Source organism: Hippopotamus amphibius, chromosome 9 (assembly GCF_030028045.1).
Source record: "Hippopotamus amphibius kiboko isolate mHipAmp2 chromosome 9, mHipAmp2.hap2, whole genome shotgun sequence".
In the NCBI taxonomy this organism is placed as follows: domain Eukaryota; kingdom Metazoa; phylum Chordata; class Mammalia; order Artiodactyla; family Hippopotamidae; genus Hippopotamus; species Hippopotamus amphibius.
In genome coordinates, this window is record NC_080194.1 from 103,326,072 (window position 1) to 103,353,658 (window position 27,587).

General features: G+C 40.2%; 1 protein-coding gene across 2 annotated transcripts; it reads left to right on the forward strand.

Moving 5' to 3' along the window:
* Positions 1 to 1,646: 1,646 nt before the first annotated feature.
* On the forward strand, positions 1,647 to 27,587 carry LOC130861454 (cytochrome P450 3A12-like). Of its 2 annotated transcripts, XM_057750358.1 has the most exons (12): positions 1,647 to 1,739; positions 3,655 to 3,707; positions 6,134 to 6,233; positions 10,248 to 10,361; positions 10,610 to 10,698; positions 11,934 to 12,082; positions 14,921 to 15,048; positions 15,873 to 15,939; positions 19,099 to 19,259; positions 22,005 to 22,231; positions 24,406 to 24,568; positions 27,282 to 27,551. In XM_057750358.1, the coding sequence occupies exons 2-12, from the start codon at positions 3,700 to 3,702 to the stop codon at positions 27,375 to 27,377; spliced, it is 1,302 nt and encodes a 433-aa protein (XP_057606341.1). In that variant the 5' UTR covers positions 1,647 to 1,739; positions 3,655 to 3,699; the 3' UTR covers positions 27,378 to 27,551. The 2 variants fall into 2 exon arrangements, with proteins under 2 accessions (XP_057606341.1, XP_057606339.1); XM_057750356.1 differs by lacking the exons at positions 1,647 to 1,739; positions 3,655 to 3,707; positions 6,134 to 6,233; positions 10,248 to 10,361; positions 10,610 to 10,698 and having other exon boundaries at positions 11,156 to 12,082; positions 27,282 to 27,305; positions 27,415 to 27,587.

Sequence of the window (27,587 nt, forward strand, 5' to 3'; positions counted from 1 at the left end):
TTACACCCATTGATCTTGGACTTGCAGCCTTTCCAGAGAGAGTGCACCATTCTTTGGTCTACTACAGACCCTCTGAGGGCAGGACAGGAATCAGCCTGATTCCTTGGTGCAGCCATCACCATCCCCTCCACGTCCTGCCTCTCCTTCAGCAGTCCTCTCGTCAACAGAACCCTGAATGTGCAGGGATGGTGGCCGAGGTGCAGCCAGGCCCTCCTGTTGTATTAACAATCCAGGAAGATGGCGTGGTCACCAAAGAGCCACTTGAAAACAGCATACAGTGGCCCAGTGGTCTTACCTCCACCAACTCAAGTCCACCAAACCTTCTCATTCCCACTTGGCAGAAAGCACTCTCTTGGTTCCAGGGACATGATGGTGATGAATACCCAGACTGTGCCCAAGCTCTCAATCTGGTGGGGAATCCAGCAAAGGTGATGGACATAATAGAATTGTGTGCAGAGGACAGAAGTTTGCCAGATGAAGAAGGAGTTATATCTGTTCAAGGAAGTTGGTTAGGAAAGTCTCTAAAACAGTGGGTTCTGTCTGAGCTGGGATTTGAAGGATGAGTAGGAGATTTATAGAGGGAACAAGGATAATTCTAGGCAGAGGAAACTGCATAGGTAAAGATCCGTAGACCCAGCTTGTCAGAAGAACTTCAAGTATTTTAAATTGTGGGCAGTTTTGGAGACAAGGGTAATTTAGTGGATATATGGCCAGTGGCTTTATGTGAATTTCTGTAATGGTTGGGCTTACTGATGACACTGATTGAGTTGTTTTGAATTCTCACAAAATATGAAGTCCAGGGAGGTCAAATTGGAGTGTCCGTGATGTTTTGCCAACTATCAAGGCAGAGAGGGCCCCTGCAGGTGGAGCACAGGTGGCCCTTCTATTGGCTGCAGCTCCAGCTCTTCCCCCTTTCCCAGCACATAAACCTTCCAGCCTCGCTGAAGCTCCACTGGTCAAGAAGGGAAATTCCACACTCAAAGGCCTGCAAAGAACAGCACACACAGCTGAAAGGAAACTCACAAGAGGGAAACTCAGAAGAAACTGGCCATGGACCTAATCCCAAGCTTTACCGTGGAAACCTGGGTTCTCCTGGCTACTGTCCTGGTGCTCCTCTATCTGTGAGTAACTGTTGATTGTCTCCTCTGTAATCTTGGACTTGGAGTGCTAATGAGGTCTCCCTTTCCCTGTCTGTTTTGAAGACCAAAGTTAATACACAGGAAGTTGCTAAAGCTTTGGGTACTTCCAAAGAAAAAAATTTCCCCATTCTACCTAGAAAGAGAATCTCCACATCATGGAAGAGTCAAGTAACTAATAAACATGAGTAATTCCTTGGAAGATTCCTGCCTGAATCTCTCAGCAGCACTCAAACTGGAACCATTTACCAAGTATTCATTGTAGGATTGGGACCATGAAGACTTCAGCTACTTTTATCTAATCATCATTACTTTTTTGGGTCTCACCGTGCAGGTGGAAAAGGAGGTGATGAGTGAATGTAATTTAATCACTTCGGGAATTGCTGTTATTATTTATTGCCTACATGTTACCTCCCTGTGTTGACTGTTCCAGTTCTGAGTCAGTGACTGGCCAGCCCCAGCACTTATTACGCAACCCCTGTGACCTGGTTTCCTCTTTCACCTTATAGATATGGGACTTATTCACATGGATTTTTTAAGAAGCTGGGGATTCCCGGGCCAAGACCTCTGCCTTATTTTGGAAATATTCTGTCCTACCAAAAGGTGCGTGCTGTTTGAGCTCCAGCTGTGCTTCTTATGGTTGCAAATCTCAGCTGAGTTCCATAATAAAAATCCCTCTTCTCAGGAGGAGGGGCTGAAGTTTCATGTTTTCCAGAAATGACACCACAGGCTCCACTCAGTCCATGGCCAAGTTTACCCCATGGCTCCATTGTCAGCTGTTAGGAGCTTCACATTTTGCCTCCTCACACAGCACAGCTCTGTAGCTGACTCAGCACAGGTCTTGCTGTTCCATCTCGTGAGCATCCTCTTCACAGAAAAGGACTTTCTTTCCACCAGATACAGATTCCCTGGAAGGTAGAATCCCCTTAGGAGAAAAGCATGAAGAGAGTGCCCAGTCATGGCTCGTTAAGCTGTGTACACTGGAGTCAGACTTTCCTGTTGCTAGCATATGCTGTGGGTACCCTTAAAAAAAATTCCTCCTGGATTGATTGGAAACTTCACTTTCTAAGGCAATGCTCATATTCATCATTTGTAATTTGCACATACATGAATTCCCTCAAGAGCTGCTAACCCCAGCCATTATTTCCATTCTCTAATCCAACTCTTGTAGCGGTGGCTATCTGGGGGATTTGAGAGATGGAGCAAGACCTTTCTGCTTTACTTCTGTGCCTTCAAAGGAGGCACCTCACAGATGAGTCTGAGTAGAGAGAGAGTATAACGGAGACTAGATGGTGGCTGTCTTCGACTTCAGATATTTAACTACTAAATGAACTGCAGGTTTAAAAAAAAAAAAGGCAGAATCACTTATACAAAATCACTGGAAAGGACATGATTTGGCAAAATTATTAAAATTTCAATTTAACTGAACGTAATGTACTAGGCAACAGATAGACTGTGAATTCTGGTTGAGCCTTAATATTAGTGCAGCTCTGATGCCTCACCCAGGGCCTGGCCCCTGAACTGAAGGTCATGAGCTACGTCCAGATGTCCGGGGCAGAGCTCTGTGTGCAGGCTACTCTCTGGCTCAGATTTCCTTTCTGCAGACATGAGGCTTATTTCTCACATCCTGATTCTCCCAACTGAGGTCTTCATTGTCTTATTACTGCCTAAGAACTTCTTGAACTTTTTTCCCTCTGAAAAAGCAATAATTTCCTTTCCACCTTTCCCAGGTGAACTCCTTAGTAGATGCACTCCAGGGCCCACATTTCTGGGACTTCCTTTTGCATAGTTAAACCATCAAATATCACAGCAGAAATTTAGCTGGAAGGGGTTTTTGTTTGTTTGTTTGTTTGTTTGTTTGTTTTTAAGTTATAGAAGTGACAACTCAGGGCAAAGTGTTTTAATTTCACTGTCCTTTGTCCTTTGTGTAGTTGCAGCATCTTCCCATGTTTTCCATGTTGGGCTGGGTAACTAGAAGGCGATCTCTTTGTCATTCATTCACTCACTCACTCACTTTCTCACTCAACACAGTCTCTAGCAGTTTTAAAATCTGCTAAACCAAAAGAGGTTACTGGCGCTTTAACTTCATTATTCTGCATGAGATAAATGAAAATTCTGCCTAACCAGGAGATGAAAGTGTGTGTAGGGAACTCTTACTTTCCCTCAGCTTCAGTTTTCTCACGTGTCCATGGAGGGTTAACTCAGAGGGTTATGAAATTTTAGAAACAAGATATGCATAAGCAAAAACCCTTCAGAAAGACAAGGAGTAATTAGTATTCATTGACAAGGGTAAGTGTTTAGCATCTACAATACTCAGAGAACATTCAAGAGTGATTTTAAATTCTCCATTTCAAATATCTCCTCTATTTTGTCTCCTTTCCCCTAAGTTGTCTCTGGATAAGTATCTCCTTACATTTGCCAGTAAGCCTGATTTCATGTGATTCAAGTCATTTTTGTTCCAATTAAATGTAGAGTTCAATACATTTAAACCAATAATCCAATTTTTTTTCTCTTACAGGGTATTTGGGATTTTGACAATAAATGTTTTAAAAAGTATGGAAGAATGTGGGGGTGAGTATCTGGAACCTTCCATTGGATAGACTTGTTATAGTTTGGTGCCCCCCTGTGGTGTGGAGGACAATCTCGGTCCAGAGCTTCTTGGGATGAAGTCATCTATTGTAAAGCTTTGGAATCTTGTTCTTTCTACCAGAGATCCCGGATGTCGCCAGGTGTCCAGGTCCACAGTCTGAGTAAGGCCTGGAAAGTCATAGGTCATCACTTTGCTTCAGACTTTGAAGCCCAGGGACTCCTAGCATCACTTTCTGCCCAGTATCTTCCTCTTCCCCACCTTTGCCATTTTTTCCTTCCTTGGGGCTCCTTTATTTGCATAAAATGCATTATTCCAGAACATTCTAACATGTGCTCACAAATGTATGTTTTTACTCTTTCCCACATAATTCAGTTTTAATTAAAAGCCAAAAATCCTTTATCTAAGTTTTGGATTTAATATGTCCTTTTCAAAGAAGGACTGGGGAGTATAGGTAACATGAAAAGGAAGCCATTTCTGCTCAAATTTTAAAACATTTCTCCGCACTTATGTAGTTTAGGTTTGTTTTTTTGTTTTGTTTTTTGTTTTTGTTTTTGTTCTTTTTTTAAGTCAATGCTTTTCAATAGAAGTATATAGAGGTATTGCTTTAACTACTCTATTCCTCTGACTTTGAAGAGATGTGGGATATTTGTAACCCAGAGTGTCTCCAGCAGGCTGAAAGGCTTGATGATTTTGTAGAGTGGCCCCAGCTGATTGCAGTGGCTGGTCCCTTTTGCAGCTGTTGGAGGTTTGATGAGAGCAGTGCGAGAGGCGTAATGTAATGATTATTTGCCAAAAGCAAGTGGGAGAAAGTTCTTCCTCTCTGTACCTCTTCATCATCTCTCATCAAGTCCTTAGAAACCACAGGGCCCTGCTGAGTCTCCATGGTCCCAAAAGGCAATATGATGGAGTGGATAGAACACATAGCCCTGCATCACTCACTACTGGACCAGCTCCAGCTGCCCCTCCAACATTTAGTACTTGGGAGCTCTGGATGGAGTCACTCTTTCATAGTGGATCCCAGTTCTCTTTTTAGGAGATGTTTCTCATGCTTGGGTGTAAGTAAGAACCACCTAGGAGAGTCTGTTAAAAGTGAAGACTTGCCCTCCACCCCAGCAACATCAGATCCAGAGGATCTGGGGTGGGGCCCAAGAATCTGAATTTTAACTGGCAGTGTAAGAAATACTAAGACTGGTATCATGAATATAAAGGGTCATCCAAAACTACTACCCCTTCTTCACCCGGGTGTTTTTGAAAAAACATGATGAGCAGAAGAGAATCGTCCAAGAAATATGGTAAATCAGGTGGAAGAGCAGATTAAGTGCCTCCTCAATCCCTGCTGTCACTGCTTCCACACTAAATGCACTTGACACTCAAACCCTCTGACTTTTAGAATATTTCTTTCTTTAAATAATGCACTGATTCTCATCCATTTTTATACGTGATCACAAAACCATTTGAAATTCCTCTGTGAGGTCAAAGGAATAATAGGTAACATATAGAAAATTTTCCACTGTGTTCTAGCAATTGTAAATGATTGATAGAGGAAGCAAAATGCCAGAAGACAGTGTAACTCAGAGTAAACCTCATGCCAGTGGCCCATTCCCAGGAATGGGCATCCTGACAGTCAGGAGATCAGGCCAAATTGGGATGTGTCACATCTGGGGAGTCAGCTTTGTGTGGTAGGTGGGTCAAACATGGGCCTGCCCTGCTGCTGATGGATGTCACCTACATGGAGCCCGAGCCCGAGCCCATGTCAAAGAGTAAATATAAGTAGTGAAAGAAAAATATTTTAAAAATGAATTTATACATGTTCCTCTGAATTGCTTTATTCTCTCAGTCCTTTTGTTTCAAATCCTTGATGCTACCAAGGAAATCTCCTCATTATTTAAAATATGATTTCCTTTTAAAAAGTATAAAGTAAACATATTTTTGAAAATAGAGCAGAGAAATCTTTCATAATCCTACTCTCCCTTGTACAGCATTCCCAGTCCTCTTCCATTTGCAGACACATTGTTACATATTTATGATCAGTGTGTATACAGTTTTCAACTACCACATCATTGCATTTTTCAGGCTTTTGATATATCTTCAAAAATGACATGGTGGGTGGACTCTCCTTAATTAGTTATTTTTTTGTTTGTTTCCAGTTAATTAACTTGCCTTCAACTATTTACTAAGCTACCTTAGTTTTGATATGAAATATTTTAAAGCCCTAAGAAATTATGAAGTTGGTTTAGGAAATACCCATGTACACACCTCTAGACCTAAACCATGTTTTAATGTTATTTCTAACCATGATCTCTAGGAATAGGGATTATGTAACACCTAGGTGAAAATCTGGACTTCTGTGTGTGGCTCCAGCTGCAGAAACTGGCTAAGTTTAATCAGCTCTGTTTTCCCTACGCAGGTTTTTCGATGGTCAGCAGCCTGTGTTGGCCATCACAGATCCAGAGATGATCAGAACAGTGCTAGTGAAAGAATGTTATTCTGTCTTCACAAACCGGAGGGTAGGTGTCCATTTTAAATTTTTTAAATAATTAATTATTAAATTTTCATTTTGAAATAATTATAAATTAACAGCAAAAAAATCATAAATTAACAGAAAAAAATACGGGGAGATCCCATGTTATGTACCCTCGTCATGTTTCTCCCAATGGTAATGTCCTGAATTATTATAGCACAATATCAAAGCAGGAAATAGACGTTGATTCTACCCACAGAGCTCATTCAGTTCTAATCAGTTTTTTGTGCTCTCATCTGTGTGTGTGTGATGCTCTATGAAAACCTATCATGTATTTGGATTTGTGTAACTACCACCATCAATGTACAGAAATGTTCCTTCCCTATAAGGCTCCTTCTTACTATTCTTTTATAGTCATGGTGAGTAGCTTGTTTTTTTCCCTCTTATGAGGGTCTTTAGCAGAGCAAACTTTTTTTAATTTCGATGAGGCAAATTTATTTTTCTTTTCTGGGTTGTACCTTTGATGTCAAGTCTGAAACTTCTTTACCTATTCCTAGGTTCTGAAGTTTTTCTCCTTTATTCCTCTAAAGAGTATACAGTATCATGTTTTATTTACATTTAACTCTACAATCCATTTCATGTTGATTTTTGTATAACGTGAAGCTTAGGTCACGGTTCTTTTGGTTTTTGCTTGGTTTTTTTGTTTGTTTTTGTTTTTTTGTTTTTTGTTTTTTGCTTTTGCTTGTAAATGTCTACATGTTCCTCCACCATTTGTGGAAAGACTATCCTTCCTTCATTAAATAGCTTTTGCACCATTGTTTGTCAACAATCATCAGGGCCTATTTCTGTGGGTCTGTTTCTCACTCTCTGTTCAGTTCATTGATCTATGTATCTATCCCTCCCCCAGTACCACATAATCTTGATTACTGTAGCTGCACAGTAAGTCTTAGCAAGCAGAATATGCCTCCCACTTTACTTTTTTCAGGATTGTTTTAGGTATTTTAGGTCCTTTGTTTTTCCCTACAAATTTAGGATGAGCTAATCTATGTTTGCAAAATAACTGCTGAGGTTTTGATAAGAATTGAATTAACCCTTGGATGAACTTGGGGAAAATCTATATTTTCCCTAGGTTGCACCTTTGAATCTGTGAACACAGTGTGTCTCTCAATTTATTTATGCTTTCTTTGATCTTTTCACATTTTGTAGTATTCAGCATAGAGATTTCATACGTGTTTTGTTTTATTTACACCTAAATTATTTCATTTTCTCTGGAGTGATTGTAAATGGTACTGTGTTTTTAATGTGCTGTCACATATTCATTGTTATTACATAGAAATGGGTTGGTTTTTGTGTGATCTCATATCCTGCAAACTGGCTGAGATCATTTATTAGTTCTAAAGGTTTCCTGATTATCTCCTTGAGAATTTCTGTACTGACAATTATGTTAATGAAAATAGGAACACTTCTATTTTTTTCTTTTCCAATGGATATGCCTTTCATTAATTTTTCTGGTCTTGCTGCACTAGCTAGAACTTACTGCACTAGTTCAAACTTCTTATAATGTAGGGAAAGAATGGTGAGAGTGAACATCTTTGTATTGTTCCTGATCTTAAGGGGAAGCACAGAGTCTTTTACCAACTAAAATTTTTTATTTATTTATTTTGGACAAAAGAATTGCATATATTCAAAGTGTACAACATGATACTTTTGATATATGTATATGTTATGAGATGATTAACACAAACAATTAACGTCTACATCCCCCCGCTTCCATAGTTACCTTTTGTATGTGTATGTTATGAACTTTTGAGCTCTACTTTTTTAGTAAATTTCAAGTGTGCATTACAGTATTATTAACTATAGTCACCATACTATAAAATTAGGGCTCTGTTTATTCACCTTATAACTGAAAATCTGTACCCTTTGATCAATATCTTCTTCCCTTCCCCCTGCCCCACCTCCCACTAACCTCTGATAACCACCATTCTTCTCTATGTTACTATCAATTTGATCTTTTTTTTATTTTTATTTTTTAGATTCTGTATATAAGTGAGACCACGTGATATTTGTCCTTCCGGGTCTGGCTTAATTCCTCAAGATTCATCCATGTTGTAGTAAATGGCAGGATTTTCTCTTTTAAAGCTGAATAATATTCCATTATATATATAATGATTCTCACACACACACGTTTCTTTATCCATTCATCTGTTCATCTGCATTTAAAGTGATTGATAGGTTGGACTTACTGTTGCCATTTTCTTCATCCAGGTGTGTCATAGATCTTGTTTTTTCTTTTTCTCTTCTTCTTGTCTCCTTTGTGACTTCATGATTTTTTTATGGTGGTATCTTTGATTCCTTCCTCTTTATCTTTCTTTATCAACTATAGGTTTTACTTAGTGGTTACCATGAAGCTAACAGAAAACATCTGATACATACATATAATAGCCTATTTTAAGCTTAGAACAGCTTCAGTTTATTCTCATTGAAAAGCTGAATGCTTTTACTCTCCCTCCCCTACTTTTTTATGTTTTTGATGTCACGGTTTACAGTTGATCCTTGAAAAGTGTTGGGGATAGGGGGCACTAACCTTCCCTGTAGCCAACAGAGTCGGGCCTCTGTTATGCAGTTCCTTTGTATTTGAGGTTCCTCCATATCTGTGGTTTCATATCCACAGATTCAGCCAATCACGGATCATGTAGTACTATAGTATTTACTATTGAAAAAAAATGCACCTGTAAGTAGACCTGCACTGTTCAAGCCTGAATTGTTTTAGGGTGAATTGTACATCTTTTTACATTGTGTATCCATTAACAAATTATTTTAGCTATACTTTTTAAAAACTCTTTTTTCTTTTAACCTTTACCCTAGAGTCATAAGTGATTTGCACACCACCATTACAATATTACTGTATGCCGAATTTGTCTGTATATTTACATTTACTAGTGAGTTTTATTATTTCATACAATTTCATCTTACTGGTTAGTGTTCTGTCTTTTCAGCTTGAAGACCTACCTTCCTTGTAAGGCCGGTCTAGTAGTGATGAATTCTTTCTGCTTTTTTTTTTTTTTTTGTCTAAAAATGTCTTTAACGCTCCCTCATTTCTGAAGGACCACTTTTTTGGGAAAAGTATCCTTGTTTGGTTATTTTTTAATTAAATGTTTTATATATTTCAGCAATGAACTCATTTGGCCTTGGATATTTTATGGAGAGATTTTAAATTAGTGATTCAATTTATTTACTTGATCTCTACAAAGTACTACTTTTTTTTTTTTTTGTATATGCCCTTTATCAAGTAGAGGGAGTTTCCCGCTCTTCCTAATTTGTGAGTTTTCATCATGAATGGGTATTGGAGATATCCACTTTAAAACAAAATTTTATTTTGGAAGAAAGTGGAAATTTCCAAGCAGGTTGGTGTGATAGGCCAGTCCCAAGCTGAGAAATAGAATTACCTTTTTTCCTTCTTATCCCGGGCCAAAAATGTAGGGGAAAATATTTTTCATGTAATTGCATTATTTCTTCAGACTAGCAAATAGATTCCTAATCTTTCAAGTGCTAAGCACTGTTTTTTAAAAATGATCACTATATTAACATCCCTTTTCCCAATTGCTCAGGCTTTAGATATATGTAAAGACAGAACTTGTTGAAATCAACATACACTTTGCCAAGGCTATCTGGCTATCTGTCACCAATACCCTTGTACCTTGCACAGCCCACGAGGATGAACTAGGTCTTATACCTGTCTATCCCTCTGGAAGAACCGTTTTCCTACCATATGCATCATTTTCATGTAAAAGGAGATTGGTATATAAAGTCTGGAAATGACATCAGGTGGCTGGATGTCTCCTTGACCCTCACAGGAAGCATTTGGGATAAATATTTATTGAGCATCTAACATAAAGCCCGCTTCTACGTACGCAGTCACTAAATATTTGTTGAATAATTGGTGCACATTTAACACAATTTCCAAAAATGTTGACACCTCCAAAACTCATGTAGGGTAAAATGTATGTGTGTGTGTGTGTGTGTGTGTGTGTGTGTGTGTGTGTGTTTTAAATTCTAGACATTTGGTCCAGTGGGAGTTATGAAAAATGCCATCTCTCTGGCTGAGGATGAACAATGGAAAAAAATACGAACATTGCTATGTCCAACCTTCACCAGTGGAAAGCTCAAGGAGGTAAGAAAAGAAGAGAACTTTCAATTAGAAACTTAAAGAAGGTAGAAAATAAAATCATAGTCCTTTTCCAGGGAGCAGGCTGCTAAATTTGAGCTTCCTAAAATGGCCTTTTATCTTCACCTCCTAGAAGAGACATTATGAAATTCCTTATCAAATGTCACTTACAGCTCCATTCATGGGAAAGCCGGGTCCTTCTAGGACTTGAGTCTCCACGTTTAACTTCAGGTGCTGTTGTATTTCATGTCTAGATGTTCCCCATCGTCAGCCAGTATGGAGATGTGTTGGTGAGGAACCTGAAGGAAGAAGCAGAGAAAGGCAAGCCCATCACTGTGAAAGAGTAAGCAGGGCTGAAGCTGGTACCTGAGCTCCACTGAGACTCTCCAGCTGCCTGCCAGGGAGCCAGATTCCCGCTGCTGAGTTACTCTAGTGACAGACAGAAGCAGGTGTGTGATGGCACAACTCCCAAAGGCTCACTCCAGAAAGAGAGGTGGCTCACCAAAAAAAAAAAGCAGGGAGCAAGGAGAGAAAAAGAAACATGAGTGCGTCAATTTTGTGTGTACGTATGGAACGGTGGCAGGGAAGGGACTTGGTACACACTGGTGGGCAGTGGGTGCTGTACGTTCATCACAACGTGGAACTTAGAACAACTTGAATCTCTTCACAGTTTGGCTGAGGATACCTGCAAATACTAAATGTTAGTACCACTTCTTGCCACCAATTCTCTTTCCTTCAGTCCAAAAAGACAGAACACCTTGTACAGGCTATGGGTAGGATGACCATAGAATTGACTGTTGATACTGGGATTTTTCTCATTATGCAGGAAAAACAAGTAAACTGGGACTGTCCTGGAAAACCTGGGGACATAGGATTGCTTAGCTGTTAAATCCCCTAAGTCAATTTTAGAGTGATTTATTTATTTTTAACTAGAAACATTTTTAGTTCTTCCATTTCACAGAAATGATTCTGCCCTCAGGGCAACCCCAGACCACTGGAGCTGAGAAAGAGTGGGTCTTTCAGGAGCCTTAGCAGGGGTGTAAGACAGTGAGGGGGATGTTCCTGGTGACTCAGAACCGGGGCCACCCTTCTGTAATGCGCTAAAGGGGGATCAGCCCTGAGCACAGGCTCTGTACGGAGGCGAGTCCCAGATGGATGTCCCCTTTCTTGGCTCCCCAGGATGAGTTAATTTTATACCCTTTGTTCTGCTCAGACACAGTCCTTATACACCTACTATTGCCTGTAGTCAAAACACACTCTGTACTTTGTCTGATTAGGGGTGTCTCTCTCTCTATGACTGAGCTCCTTGAGTTCATGGTGGGGGGTGTCTAACCTGCCTTAGCATCCCCATCCCCCCAGTACAGAGCCAGCTGCATCACTGGCACCTTATACACACCTCATGAGTGAGTGATAGCAGCATAGACTCTTCCATGATCCTGCAGGTGGTTCTGAAATTGTGTGGCTCTTTATCTGTCTTGCTGGGCATCTGATTTTACATGATTTTCTTGTTGCATGAGTTGGTATGGATAGTACACTAGTCATGATTTTAATTGTCCATGTCTTTCTCTCTCTACTCAGCATCTTTGGGGCCTATAGCATGGATGTGATTACTAGCACATCATTTGGAGTGAACATTGACTCCCTCAACAACCCACATGATCCCTTTGTGGAACATACTAAGAAGCTCTTAAGATTTGATTTCCTTGATCCACTCCTTGTCCTTTCAGGTATGTGGACTACAGTATTTCTTTTCTTTATTTCCTTCCTTCCTTCCTTCTTTCCTTCCTTCCTTCCTTCCGTCCCTCCCTCCTTCCATCTCTTTCTTTCTTTTCACAATATCTATATTGAGATATAACTCACATACCATGTAATTCACCCATTTAAAATGTACGATTCAATAATATTTAGAACCTAAGCATCTGTTGACATATGGATGAAGAAAATGTGGTATGTGTGTGTGCGCACACGTGTGTGTTTACACACGCAGCGGAATTCTATTCAGCCACCAAAAGGAAGGAAATCCTGCTATTTGCATAATGTGGATATACCTGGAAGGTAATATGATAAGTGAAATAAGTCAGAGAGAGAAAGACAAATACTTAAATGCTGAATCAAAAAGAAGAAAATCAAACTCATAGAAAAACTATTTCATATTTTTGATTACCAGAAGTGGGGGTTGGGTGGTGGGGGAATTGAATGAAGGTGGTCAAAAGGCACAAACTGAGTTATAACATAAATAAATACTGGTGGTATAATGTGCAATGTGACTACAGTTAACGCTGCTGTATCATATATTTAGATGTTGCTGAGAACATCGAACTTCGCTTATTGCACCTTTGTGGTATAAGTTTTGAAATCAGGAAGTATGAGTCCTACAACTTATTTCCTTTCTTCCCCTCAATATCGTTTTGGCTCTTCTGGGCCCCTTGAAATTCCATATGAATTTTAAATTCAGCTTGTAAATTTCCACAAGGAAGTCAGCTGGGATTCTGATAGGGAATGTGTTAAATCTGTAGATTTGCTGTCTTGACAATGTTAGGTGTCCTGATACATGAACATGGGATGTTTTCGTTTACTTAAATCTTCATTTCAACAATGTTGCAGTTTTCAGAGTAGAAATTTGCACCTTTTTGTTGACTTATTCCTAAGTATTCTATTTTTTATGTTCTTATAAATGGAGTTATTTTATTAATTTCACTTTTGGATTATTTATTGCCCTGTATAGAAATACAGTTGATGTTTGTATACTGGTCTTGTATCCTGAAACCCTGCTGAACTTGTTAGTTCTAATAAGTTTTTAGCGGAATCTTTATAATTTTTTGCATACAAGATTATGTTATTTGATGATAGAGATCATTTACCTCTTCATTTCCTATATGGACAGATTTTATATCTTTTTTCTTCCCTAATTCTCCTGTCTGGAACGTCTAGTTCAACGTCAAGAAGAAGTGGTGAGAGAAGCTTCCTTGTCTTGCTCTTAAACTTAGAGGAAATCATCCGGTCTTTGACAATCAAGTATGGTGTTACATATGGGTTTTTCATAGACGGCCTTCATCAGGTTGAGGAAATTCCCTCCTGTTCCCTTTTGCTGACTGTTATTATCACAAGAGTGTGTTGGATTCAGTCGGATGCTTCTACTGTATATTTAGATGGTCATATGGTTTTGTTCTTTATGCTACTGATGCTGTGTGTTACACAACTTTTGTTATTACACAGCTTTCGTTATTATACTTTTTTTATGGTGTACACCTCTTTTTATACTTTACTGGATTCATTTGTTGAGGACTTATGCACCCATGTTCATGAGATATGTTGATCTGTAGTTTCCTTTTCCTGTGCTATCTTTGTCTGGCTTTTGTATCAGATTAATACTGGCCATGTAGAATGAGTTTGAAATTGGTTCATCCTCTTCTAGTGTTTAGAAGAGTTTATGAAAAATTGCTGTTAATCCTTCTTTAAATATTTGGTAGTATTCCCCATTAAAACCATCTGGACCTTTGTCAAATTGTGGATAGTTTCTTGATTACTAACTCAAACTTTGTACTTCTTACAGATCTATCCAGAGTGTCTAATTTTTTTTTGCATCTGTTTCTGCAGTTTGTGTCTTTCTAGGAATCTGTCCATTTTATCTAAGTTATCTTATTTATTGGCATATACCTTATAGTCCTTCTCATTTGTTTAATGTGAGTAATAATCTCCCTTCTTAAAGTTCGACAGAGGCAATTTGTCTTTTGTCTTTTTCTCTTGGTCAATCTAGTTAGAAAGGTCTTGTAAAAGAATCAATTTTTTGTTTCATTGATTTTCCTCTATTTTTTAAAAATTCTTTAGTTCATTAGTTTCTGCTCTCATCTTTGTTATTTTCTTCCTTCTGTTTGCTTTACTTTTTGTTTGCTCCTCTTTTTCTCAGTATATTAAGGTAAAACTTAGGTTATTGATAGGAAATCTTTGTTCTTTTAAAATGAAGATAAAGACATAAATTTCTCTCTGAGCACTTCTTTTGCTGCATCGCATCCCAGTTTTGGTATGTCATGACAATTTTTATTCACTTCAAAGTAATTCCTGATTGCCCTTTTGATTTCTTCTACAACCCATTTGTTATTTTGGAGTGTATTGTTTAATTTCCACACATATGTGAGTTTCCCAGTTTTCTATTATTGATTTCTAATTTCATTCCATTGTGGTTGGAAAACATGCACTGTACTAAACCGATCCTATTATTTTTTGAACACCATGATTAATTGAAGAAGCAGACTATGGTCTGTTTTATCCAAAGAAACTGTAGTTCAATAGAAAAAAGGCAATGAAGTCCAAGATGTAATCCTGTTCCTCTGGTCACTTGAAATATGGAGAAAGGACCACTAATCTCACTACTATAGTGATGGCCCCATACGTGGACTTGGGCTTGCTCAGTCATTGGCTTGGAAGTCTGAGCAAAGATCATAGAGTGAATGATCCTGGTTGAGAACCCTGGTGTCTTTCACTCTCTGATTGGTAGAGCTAATTCTACTTGCTCCTAGTAAATTTTGCATTTTCACTCTGCTTTCTTTTTATCTTTTCCCCTACAGCACTTTTTCCGTTCCTTCGTCCAGTCTTTGAAATATTAAATCTCTCTGTGTTTCCAAAAAGTGCTGTGAATTTTATCACAAAATCTATAAAAAGGATGAAAGAAAGTCGCCGCAAAGATAAGGAAACGGTAAAGTCTGGTGGTGGTGACATGAGGGTGTTCACCTTTCAGTAATTTATTGAGCTGCACATATATGACTTACTCATATTTCACCAAATATTAGCGTGGCAAAGAATCACTTCAAATCTAAGCCTCCTATTTCACAGGTTTTCCAATGGAAAGCCCCATCAGGCACCTGGTAGAGTGTATTCTGTGTTAAATTTGAGCCCTCTCATAAGCTGGAGTGGGCAGGGGTCTTCTCTTGGCAATGAGGCTACACGCTGGTTAAGCCAGCTTTGCCTCATGAGTCCTGGAGGCCAGCACAAGGATGTCTGCAGGTCTGGGGGACAGGGTCAGGTACCTCAGGAAGGCACTGAAAGTTGTATAGTGTTCTAGAAGGATGGGGCTTTTTAAGATGCTTCTACCAAAGCTGCCAGCAACCTCTGCAAATGTCTGGGTATTCATTTATGTGGCCATTCCTTAAGAATTAAAGCTGGAGAGAAAAAAAGATTGAGGTTTTTTTTCTTGCTCTCCTGAGCAAACAGGTATGACAGGAGAGAGAGTAGGTAACTCTTTGGTTAAGAAACTGTTTCAAAAACCAGAGAAGCAAAAGATCAGGGAGTGAGGACCAAAAAGGAGTTGGGCATGATGGCTGGATTTACCTCAGGGAAACATCATGCTCTCCAACATTTGTAGGTGGATGTTTTTGTTCACTGAGGACTCAGTTAGTCACAGCCAGCCTTCTGTTCATTAAAGGGCCATATTCTCAGGAAAGAGGTGAAATACTGCACTCCTGATTTACTTCTGTCTTCACATGTGACTTTCAGTTATTGAAATTCCTCTTTCTGTTTTAGCACCGAGTGGATCTTCTTCAGCTGATGATTAACTCTCAGAATTCCAAAGATGTGGATACCTGCAAAGGTAACCAGGGGGAGCTTCTGAGGGGCCGCTGCGGGGAGGCACAGAGAGAGGGGGTGGTTCTGAAAATGTGCAGGAAGTTTTCCAGGCAGCTGGAGATTTCTGCTACATTGAAGAAATCCACATGTTCAAATAGAATTGGTATCCAGAGTTACTTCCTAGAAGTGTGCAGGCACAACTATGCTCAGAGCTGGAAGGGCACGTGTAACAAGGCTGTCATGCCCAGAAGTCAGCCATGGTCTGTGGATCACCTGCTGCTGAACCTCCGGGGAGCTTGTTTCCAATGTCAGTTCTCAGGCTCCTCCAGACCCACTGAGTCAGAACCTCTGCCTGGGAATTTGCATCAAAGCTGCATCCCATCAGGAGGCACGCGGCCCCAGTGCTGGTGACCTTACTTGGAACACGTGGTTGAGGTTGTGTTCACGAGCTTCCTCTACTGTAAAGTTTATTTTTTCTCTTTGTAGTTAATAAGTAACTTGAGGGAGGAGACTTTGAGGCTGTAAATATACTGTTCCTCCTCAAATTGTCACCTACTAGTTTTATCATGCAGGGTGGTTTTTGACTGAAAACTTCATTACTATCATGTTTGCAAAATGATGACCTTGTAATTCCATCATTCTTCTATATTTATCGGTTGAAATTCTATTGTAAAGGAGAGCTTTCCATTCTCCCCATCATCTATTTATATCAGTACATTCTCATAATTTACTCTCATATTTTTCATTTTGATTCTCAAATTCTCTCAGGTTTGTCCCCTGGATCCCTTTTAAGTAGTCTCCTGTATCTTTTTTTTTTTTTTTTCCTTTTTTTTCTCTTGAACTTTTTTTTCCCAATAGACTATTTTTTAGAGCTGTTTGGTTCACAGCAAAATTGAGGGGAAAGTACAGAGATTTCAAATATACATACCCCCCTCACCTACACACAGCCTCTTCCACTATCAAAAGATCACATCAAAGTAGTAAATTGTTACAATCAGTGAACCTACATTGATATATTATTGCCACCAAAAGTCCATACTTTATATTAGGGTTCATTCTTGGCATTGTAATTCCTATGGGTTTTGACAAATGTACCTGTATCCACCATTATAGTATGCAGAGTATCTATCATTTTCTGAGAACTTCCTCCCTTTCTTTTTTTTTAAATTGGAGTACGGTTGCTTTACAATGTTGTGTTAGTTTCTGCTGTACAACGAAATGAATTAGCTATATGTATACATATATCCCCTCCCTCTTGGGCCTCCCTCCCACCCACCCCCCAATCCCACCCATCTAGGTCATCAGAGAGCACTGAGCTGAGTTCCCTGTGCTATACAGCAGGTTTGCACTAGCTATCCATTTTACACATGGCAGTGTATATATGTCAATCCTAATCTCCCAATTCATCCTACCCTCCCTTTCCCCTCCATGTCTACCTGTCCATTCTCTACATCTGCATCTCTATTCTGATGCAAGACGTTCCAGGTATCTATTCTGTATCCCCTGACTAGTCCTGAAAGGAGCTCTGGTTTCCTTTAGTGGGAAATGGTATTTAGAAATCAAAATCTGGGTAGAAATGGTCATTTCTACTATGGTTTCTTTGCTTCTCAATCCTTTTGGTGGACAAAGATAAGCCCATCAAACACATCATCAAATATATTTACAGAAGACTGATGAACATAAGTATCTCTATATCTACTCATAACCAGTGGTGCAAACAGACTCTGTTCAAAACAAGAATGCCCTGTTTTTAGTTTATTTGCATGATACGAATACTCCCACATGGTTAATTTCAAGCTACCAATGGTTTGACAGCCATCTCACAAAATCCTTGGATTTTTGAAAATTGGTTCTTGAGAGAGGGATGAGCTGACTCTAGCACACCACTGTAAATATATCTACAACAATGTCTCTATCTATCTATCTATCATTTATCTATATATCTAACTACATGGTCCAATACAAATTTCTGTAGGAAATATTCTATATCTGCAGTGTTCAATACAGTAACCACTAGACATATGTGGTTATTGAATGCTCGACATGTAGGTAATGCACTGAAGAACTAAATATTAAATTCTATTTAATTTTAATCAATTAAAATTTAAATTAAATAGCCACATATTAGGCAGTACAGCTTTAAACTTTTACTATCCTAGGGTTTATGCTAACTGGGGGAAAGAATTTGATAGTTGAATTTACCCACGATAGCTTCACAGAAATCATTATTGAGAAATCAGAACTCTGTATTTTCCTTACACTCATTTTGTATTGTTTTTGTTGTGAGTTCCATGATTGGGGCAGGTACCATGTTGAGTTGAGCTTAAACTATTTAAAAGCTCTGGTCCAGTTCCATCAGATAGATTAGAGCCTGATCATGCTTGGCATCTCTCAGGGGAAAATAAAAAGGGAGACCAATGTATAATTACAAGGGCTGTTTGCTGAACATAAAGAAGAGCAGAGAGTGGGGGGCGTGTACTGAGAAGAGAACATTCAGGCCATGATTGAATCAGCATCGCTAATTCCACTCCCTGGACCCTATTTTTCTATATTGCATGCGGATCAATGCCCTCCTAAGGACACATTCTTCCTTCTGCTATTTTACTGTCATTGATTAAACAAGGATCCGTCACAGCTCTTCTTGATTTTTTTTTTCTCCGTAGTTTCCATATATCCGAGATCATCTGTTTGAACACTTGTGTCCCAAGTCTTCTATAAATTTTCCTCACACTATAGCCTTAGTACCGCAAACTTACTCAAAAAAAATCATGTTATACTTTGGCTAGAATAATATAATTTTTTAAGGAAAACCATGCTACCCCATACAGCTTGTAGCTAAAGCGCATTGAGGATTCTCCCAGGGATATACTGATAACGCTGTGTGTGTTAGACGAAAGTGCTGTCTCTGGAAATTACTCAGCTGTGTTGATGGAAAGGGCGACATAGCCAGGAGCAGAAGGCCAAGGATAGTATAGACCTTGAGAAAAATTGGATTAAGACAATTTTTGCCTGTTTCTGGCTCTGTAAGACAGACATGAGAGTGCAGACCACTCCCAGTTTTACTCTGAATTGCTTTCACATTTTTCCCTAGGGATTTGGGAGTCTCATTGGGATTTCTCATCATCTAAACTGTGATGTTTTACGTTGATGTGATTTACCTACAATGTCTCTCCTCTCCTTTTAGCTCTGTCTGACCCAGAAATGGTGGCCCAAAGTATTATCTTTATTTTTGGTGGCTACGAGCCCACTACTGAGGCTCTCTCCTTCCTTTTCTATAAATTGGCCACTCACCCTGATGTCCAGCGGAAGCTGCAGAAGGAGATTGATGAAACTCTCCCCAACAAGGTGAGTGATGATACTTGGAGAGGGAGGGGGGAAGGTGAAGCCTTAGCACGAAGGTCTCCTTGCCACTTGTTTGGAGATTTTTGCAAAAAGCCTAAGTATCAAAATTTTTACCTGTGCTATTTAGGAAAGATCTCAATAGTCAAACACAAAGGCGAAAACATAGGTAATGCATACTACTCACAGAAATATAAGTAGTTTGAAACAAGTACTGGTCCTGGCATATCAGTTATCACCATAATGCTAAGTGAAAATCACAAAACCTCAGTGGCATCTAGCAGTAAGCATCTATTGCTCTAGTGTTGGCATAGTTACCTGTTGATATTGACTGGACTTGCTTGGTTCTGGCTGTTGGCTGATCTAGGCTGGCCTTGGCTGAGCTGGCTGGGCTGACTCAGCTCCACACTTGCGTGTCCTGCCTCTCAGTGTCCACATGTCTGCTTCTCAAGGCAATGGTAGATGGCAAGAAGAAAAACCAATCATATGGGTGGCTTTCAAAACTCTGCTAGCAACACACTTAGCCAACTTTCCACTGGTTTAAAGTGAGCCGCCTGGGCAACCCCAGAGTCAGAATGGGAGGGCACCACAGGGTTAGATGGTAGAGGGCGTGTACACAGGCAGGGCTAGAGAATTGGGACCATTAACTCAGTTTACCACCCCGGGTAAACTGCAGACCAGGAGGAGCCTTTAGACAACAAAAGGCATAAAGTAGGAAACAGAGGACATGAGTTTGAGTCCTGGCTGTGGTTTTGGACAAGTTTTATGATCTTTCCGAGTCCTGCGTCCTTCAAATACAAGGTAAGGATAGATCGTAGGGCCTAACTAATTTAGAGATGATATGTCTTCTTCGGTAAACCACATATTGCAATTCTTTTAATTGCAATAAGATGGTCACCAGGCAATAGAGAATTGCTTAAACATTGTGTTCTTCCCTTTTTATAATAATACCTACAATGACAATACCTCTATTGGTCAAAATTTACTTTTTTACTATATATGTCTGTTCTAGATGCTAGTTATAAATGAATTTAATATTCATAAAATTCTGTATAAGTCAGGAGAGCCTAGGTTATGCCTCCATAACAGAGGAGCCCTCAAGTCTCAGGGGCTTTCATAACAAAGCTTTACTTCTAACCCACATCTCCACGTCCAACATGGATGGTTGGTGGAGGATGAGAGTGGGCAGCTCTGCTCCACACAGTTACTCGGGGATCTGGGCTAAGAGGCTCCACCCCTTGTAGCTGCCTTATCTGGAATAGGAGGCCTTCCTGGGGAATAAGGGACTCAAGAGTTGCTCACTGGCTTTTCAAGTGATATTTCCCTGAACTGACATAATCACCTCAGGTCACAGCCCATTGGCAAAGCTGGTTTCCTGTAACTTCAAGTGGGCGGGGAAATACGGAGACTGTGTGGATACTGGGTGAGCAGCGAGTGTGTCTGCCACACAACCCCATGAAGTGTCACCTCTAACCACCTCTGTGTAACATAGGAGAAACCTGAGCTACAGAGAGATGAAATACTTTCATACACTAGTCACGTACCTAGTGGTGAAAACGGCAACTTTTGCACCAGGGTGTCTGGCTCCTGAGCCAACCCTTTCCCTCTGCAATGTCCCCCTTAAATATAACCCCACGTGACACCACATGTCACCCCCACTGGTCTCAGATCTCTGCCCAAACTGGAATTCTTTGTGGTGTGTGGAGCCCTGGCCTCTGGGGCTGGAGTGGCTTGTTTAGACCTTCAGACCTTACAGTCACACCTGCAGGGACAATAGGAGACTCTTCCAGCAGCAGAGGGTGGGCTGAGGGTGGGGTTCTCATCCTCTTGTAACTTTCCCTGGATCTGAAATTGTGTTCCCTTGTAGCATCCATCTTACTCTTCTTTTGCATATTTGGTTTAAAAAGGAACTCGTTTCTCCCTAAATTATTTATAGACTTAAATATCATATTTTATATGTATAGTCAAAGGAATTAGCAGGAATAGAGATGCAGACATAGAGAGCGGACTTGAGGACACAGCGGGGGAAGGGGAGGCTGGGACGTAGTGAGAGAGTAGCACTGACATATATACACTGCCAAATGTAGACTAGATGGCTAGTGGGAAGCTGCTGCAGTGCACAGGGAGATCAGCTCCGTGCTTTGTGGTGACCTAGAGGGGTGGGAGGGCGAGGGTGGGAGGGGGGCTCAAGAGGGAGGGGATATGGGGATATATGTGTACATATAGCTGATTCTCTTGGTTGCACAGCAGAAACTAACACAACATTGTAAAGCAATTATATTCCAATAAAGATGTAAAAAAAAATTAGTAAAGGAGATTTCTCAAATAAAAATTTTATGTTGAATAGAGGATTTGCTCTTACACACTTCTTTCCTTGGTAGAGATGTGTGGCCTCTCTTTTGAAAGGAAACAGTGACTTTGGGACATTTCACTTCAGACTAAGGGTCATAGTCTATTAGTCACGTTTGTTCTCATGAGAAAGAAATATCACTGCATGATAATGGATGGGACTTCAGGCCCTGTGTAGGGGAGGGTACCCATGTTCTCGTGTAGTCATCACCACTCCACACATCTCAACAGGCCACTGAGCAGGTCAAAGCACATGGTAGGTATTAAAACATCTACAAATGCTGAGGTCCTTTACCGATTACATTACTCTCTGGAGCTGCTACCATTTCAATAGGACTATGTAGATGGCGTTGAAGGTTGACCCCCAATCTCAATTTCTCAGAATCCGTTTCTTTCTTCCAGGCACCTCCCACCTACGATGCCCTGGCACAGATGCAGTATCTTGACGTGGTGCTGAATGAAGCTCTCAGATTGTTCCCAATTACTGCTAGACTTGAGAGGGTCTGTAAGAGAGATGTAAAAATCCACAGGGTGTTCATTCCCAAAGGGACAGTGATGATGGTGCCAGTCTTCACTATTCACAGAGACCCGGAGCTCTGGCCAGAGCCTGAGGAGTTCTGCCCTGAAAGGTATAAGACCCCAGGGGAAGGGAACCCTCCCTGATCCAGAGTGGTTCCAGCATATCAGATGCCTCTTACTGTAGGTGACAAGTGAGGGGTTGTAAAATCATTTATTTGTACATCTTTTTATTGTTTGACATTTTTTCTTAATATAAGAGTGATCATCATTTGAATCAAATGTTAGAAACTGTGGACTAGAAAAAAGAAAATTATAGCCATCTACATTCCTAATACCTTAAGATAAGCCTCATTAATAATGTGATGTATGTTCTCATGGACATTTTTCTATGCATATCTAGATTTTTTAAACTGGAATGGTAGTATATTTAATTTGGTTTTGAACTGCTTACTTGATTTAACAGTAAACTATAAACAACATTCTACGTGTATTTGTGTGTCTATCTATATGTCTATATATATAACATACATGAATGATTGTATGCAGTTGCCATGATTTACCTAACCACTATCTTATTTAGCTTATTTTAGGTGTATAGACTTTTTATTTCCTTTAAGTGTTTCTGTCCTCCTTTCTCTTTGAGTTCACAATGTTCTTGCATTTCCATTTCTTTAAACATCCTCTTCCATTTCCTGTAGCATTATCATGAGAGTGCAGGCTGGGGACCTAGAGGTCTCATCCGGGTGGTCCAGGCAGCCTCCCTGAGGAGGGAGGTGCACAGAGGTGCCCTGGTTCTGTCTGTGGCTGCAGACCTGGGCCAGCTCCTGTCTACCTCAGTGTTTGGTGACCTTCCAAAGAGAAGTCCTCTGCTCTCTAGACGTCTGAGACTTCTTCCTTGGAGGGGTTGAGCATCCTCTTCTGGGAATTCAGAGTCAAGGTCTGGTGTGGGCACAGACTGGACTCTAGAAAGAGTTGGTGCTTTCCTACTTATTGCATGGTGAGCAAAATTTGGGATGAACATTTTAGGGCACTAGCTGGGACCTAGACTTTTATTAGCCCCTGACTACATAACCTTCCTTATTGTAGGGACTTGGTCTTATTCATCCTGGTGTCCCTAGTGCCAACATAACCTGTACACACGGCACTTTTTGAAAGAAGAAGTCAGAGTCCACCAAGTCCTCTGTTTTCTGGGCCAGGGAACCTCGGTGTTTCCCTCAAGCTCAGCAGCAACCCCTCCTGCAGCTTCAGGAACCTAAAACCAGAGACCACTCCCTGTACTTCTTTTGGTTGTTGTTGTTATTGTTCATTTTGGTTCACTTCATTTATTTATTTATTTTTGGGGGGTATATTTGCTTTACAATGTTGTGTTAATTTCTGTCATACTACAAAGTGAATCGGCTATATGTATACATATATCCCCTCCCTCTTGGACCTCCCTCCCATCCTCCCCCATGCTGCCCCATCTAGGTCATCACAGAGCACCGAGCTGAGCTCCCTGTGCTATACAGCAGGTTCCCACTAGCTATCTCTGTTACACATGGCGGTGTATATGTGTCAGTCTTAATCTCCCAATTCGTTTTGATTCTGTCAGTTGTCAAGCAGACAGTAAGTGTGTACCTATGTGTGTCAGAGACTGGGCTATGCAGTGAGAAATCCGAATGTTTTTTAAAATGCCTATTATGGAGAATTTTTGACATATACACAGTACATTCTATAGGCACAAGTCTGTGAATACTGTTAACGTCTCTGTATGTGCCCTTTCCCTGCCCAACAAGCATCCCACGTCTCTGCTCCTTCCACCTGCTACTGCTACCCTCCTCCATCTTCCCACATGATTTGAAGTCATGTTGTCTGTAAATATTCCAGAATGTTTTGCAAAGCAGGGACTCTTTAAACTATACATAACCATCATGCCATTATCACTTCCCACAAATCCATATTTTTCCTTAATATATTCGAATATTGAGGAGTCAAATTTGAATACAACAGAGGTCTAACCATCAAAGAACTTATAGGCTAGTGGAACAGTTAGAAAGGACATTAGTGATTATATTAGAGTAGAGCAGAATCAAATACTTACATAAATCTGACTTTAGCATTCTGTGTTGTGGGGGAGAGAGAGAGACAGAGAGACACAAGGGGACAGGAAAGAAGGGAATGAATGACGAGCCCACACAGGCATCCCTTATGCTACCAGTTGAGTGTTTAAGTTAAAACCTCAGATGTGGAGCCTTTGTGGTTTTTTATTTCATTAACTTGTTTTCATCTGCTGTTGTGGATCCAGGTTCAGTAAGAAGAACAAGGACAGCATAAATCCTTACACATACCTGCCTTTTGGCACTGGACCCCGCAACTGCCTTGGCATGAGGTTTGCCATCATGAACATGAAACTTGCTGTTGTCAGAGTCCTGCAGAACTTCTCCTTCAAACCTTGTAAAGAAACACAGGTCAGACAGTTACCTAGCTGCGTTAATTGTGTTTATTGCGAGTTTTTAAAGATTTTATTTATATATATACATATATATAAATAAATATACATACACACATGGGGGGATCATATGTATATATATATGCACATACACAAACACACATATGTGAATGTGTTCTATTCAAGGAATAATTTGTCATATCGGACATGAATGTATTTGGAACCATCTGTGACCTTTCCTTGTCCTGCAGCTCTGGAGGGCTAACTCTGTGGCTTTATAAAGACCCAACTATAATATTCATCCAGACTCAATGCAGTTAGCATGACATGATTATGCAGTCTTTTCACCCCCAGCAATGCTTTAAATTTCGTTTCAAGTCCACTAGAGGAAGGGGAAGTGTATGCAGTCATGAGGGCAGTGATGACCACGACATGACTTCTGAATGGTGTTCTTCTCCATCAGAACTTACAGAATCTCTCCTGTTAGCAGTCCTCGGCCACTGCTTGTATAATGAAATTATTGTGGTGCTTTAAAAAATCCTGATGCCTAGGAGATCTCATTTATTCTAAAACTGTTTGCCCAGAGTGTTGCATTCAAAGCATCCCCACTGATTCTCCTGTGCAGCCACAGTGAGATCCCTTATTGAAGCATTTCTGCCAGATGTGAAGGACTCCCACAGCCCCCTCACCTTCCAGGGGTCCTGCTGCATCAAGCTGGGCTCCCTTTACATTCCAATAATAACCACGTGTGCTCTTCCTGCACACCCTGCGTTCTGTTCTCCCCTTCAAGTTCTAGTTCAATACCAAGCCCCTCCCTGGAGGCTTCCCCACCCAGTCCAGAGCCCACTCTCCCCTCTGCTCTGTTATCAGTTACCTCAGGCTGGCAGCAGGGGTCCCACCACCTAACACTTTGTCATGGAACATCCAGTTTGGTTCCTGTGTTTTCTTTACACCTAAGAATGTCTTTAACACTAACCTCTCATTTTATTCCTTTCGTAAACTCTGAATGATGCCTCTCAGTCATCCAGTAACTGCTTAGGGAGTTAGATGTGCAGTTGATTAGAGTTCTTGAATAAAAATTTTGAACAATTTGAACTTTTGAAAATTAACAAATGACATTTGTGTACATGTTTGTTGTGTGTGTGTGTCTATCTGCAGGGGACATGTATGCATGCCATTTGAAATTTTAAAATAACAAGGTGTTACATTTGTAGAAAGATCTGGAATCTCTCCTCTGAAGAACACACAGAACAGTTACCATTTTTTCATCTCAAGCACAGCCCTATAATAAAGCTTATTGCTAGGAGTCACATATTGAATAAGCAGCCGCTCCCCTTGAGGAGGCTTCCTCAGGGAAGAGGAGGATAGAGATGGTTTCCATTTTACTTGTGGGCATCTGTGTGGCCGTCCCGTAAGTGTGTACAGACAGGGGACTCAGCCCTGGGAGAAAGGGGGCCTCTGGCACACCTGGGAAGGGCAGATGCTCCCTACAAGCTCCACCCAGTCACCCGCAGGCTGGGGCTTCTCCCTCCACGACAGTTTGCTTGCCCTTCAGTCACCTGAGATTAGAAGGTCTCTCTGTTGGCTCCCCCAACACTGAAGGCATGACGGGGTGAGAAAGGGGCTATAAAGGCTCAGAAAAAAACACTGCAGGTCATCAGAAGCTCACCATTTGCACAACACTTGGGAGAGAGGAGATATTAAAAACAGGCATAATCCTTCACAAAGACCTCTTCCCATCATGAAATTAGATGGGTTCTACTGGGATTGGTGCTTAGACTCTATAGAAGTTGAGGAAGGCTGTGTAATTAACATGGGTAATTCCTACTAGGATTACCTTGCAAGTTTCAGTGGACCCAAAATTATCTTTACACAGCTCAAGACAGTTTGCCATAATGACTAAGGATCTGGTAAATTTTAAAACCTCATCCTTTGTACTTAAAATTTAAATCAAAAAAAGGACACAAGCCAACCTGATTTTGTCTCTGGCCTGGTCTGAAATAAGTGCTCAATCGATATTTTGTGGAATGAATGATGGACGAATGCTTTCACTATCTAGTCTTGACATAATTTATAGAATAAGTATAAATGATCAAAGATAAGGAGGGAGATGGGATAAAGCTACCAACTTCCAGTTATAAGATATGTAGGTACTAGCGATGCCATGTAGAGCTTGATGACTGTAGTTAATGTTTCTGTACGGTTATAGAAAAGTTGTTAAGAGAGTAGATCCTGAGAGTTATCATCTGAAGGAAACAGTGTTTTTTTCTTTGTATCTATGAGCTGATGGATGTCAGGGAAACTTACTGGGGTAATAATTTCATGATATACATAAGTCACACCATTATGCTGTGCACCTTAAACTTATGTGCTCCTGTAAGACAATCGTGTCTCAATAGGTGGAAATTGTATTTTAATGCAATGAAAAGATAATAAGGGAATGCTGCAAACAACTTTACTCCATATATTTTATATATAAATTTGGGCAGTTCCTTGAAAGGCACAACTATCAATATTCACTCTATGAAAAACAGATAACCTGACTGTCCCTATATCTATTAAATACATCGAATTTGTAGTTTTTAAAAAAGAATCAAATGTATATGATGCTAAAACTAGCTGTCATGTTTATAAATCATTATTGTCCATATGTATCTTATATATCAATGCTTTGTTTCTCTTGTTGGCGGTGCTTCGTTACTCAGTTTTCATGTGTTTGTTAATTATTGCAGATCCCCCTGAAATTAAGCCGCCAGGTACTTATGCAACTAGAAAAACCCATTATTCTAATGGTTGAGCCCAGAGATGCGACCTTAATTGGAGCCTGACTTTCCCTAAGGACTTGTGCTTTGTTCTTCAAGGAAGCTGCATCCCAGAACACCAGAGACCTTGATTTACTTTGTGATAAAACCCAGAAATGAAGATGGGCTTCACCTACTGCACTTGACAGATGACCAGAGATTCTGCGCATTCATTTAGCTTCTCAGTGACTGCATGGAGTGTTATATATTGTGTCATATAAAAGAGGTGATTAATAA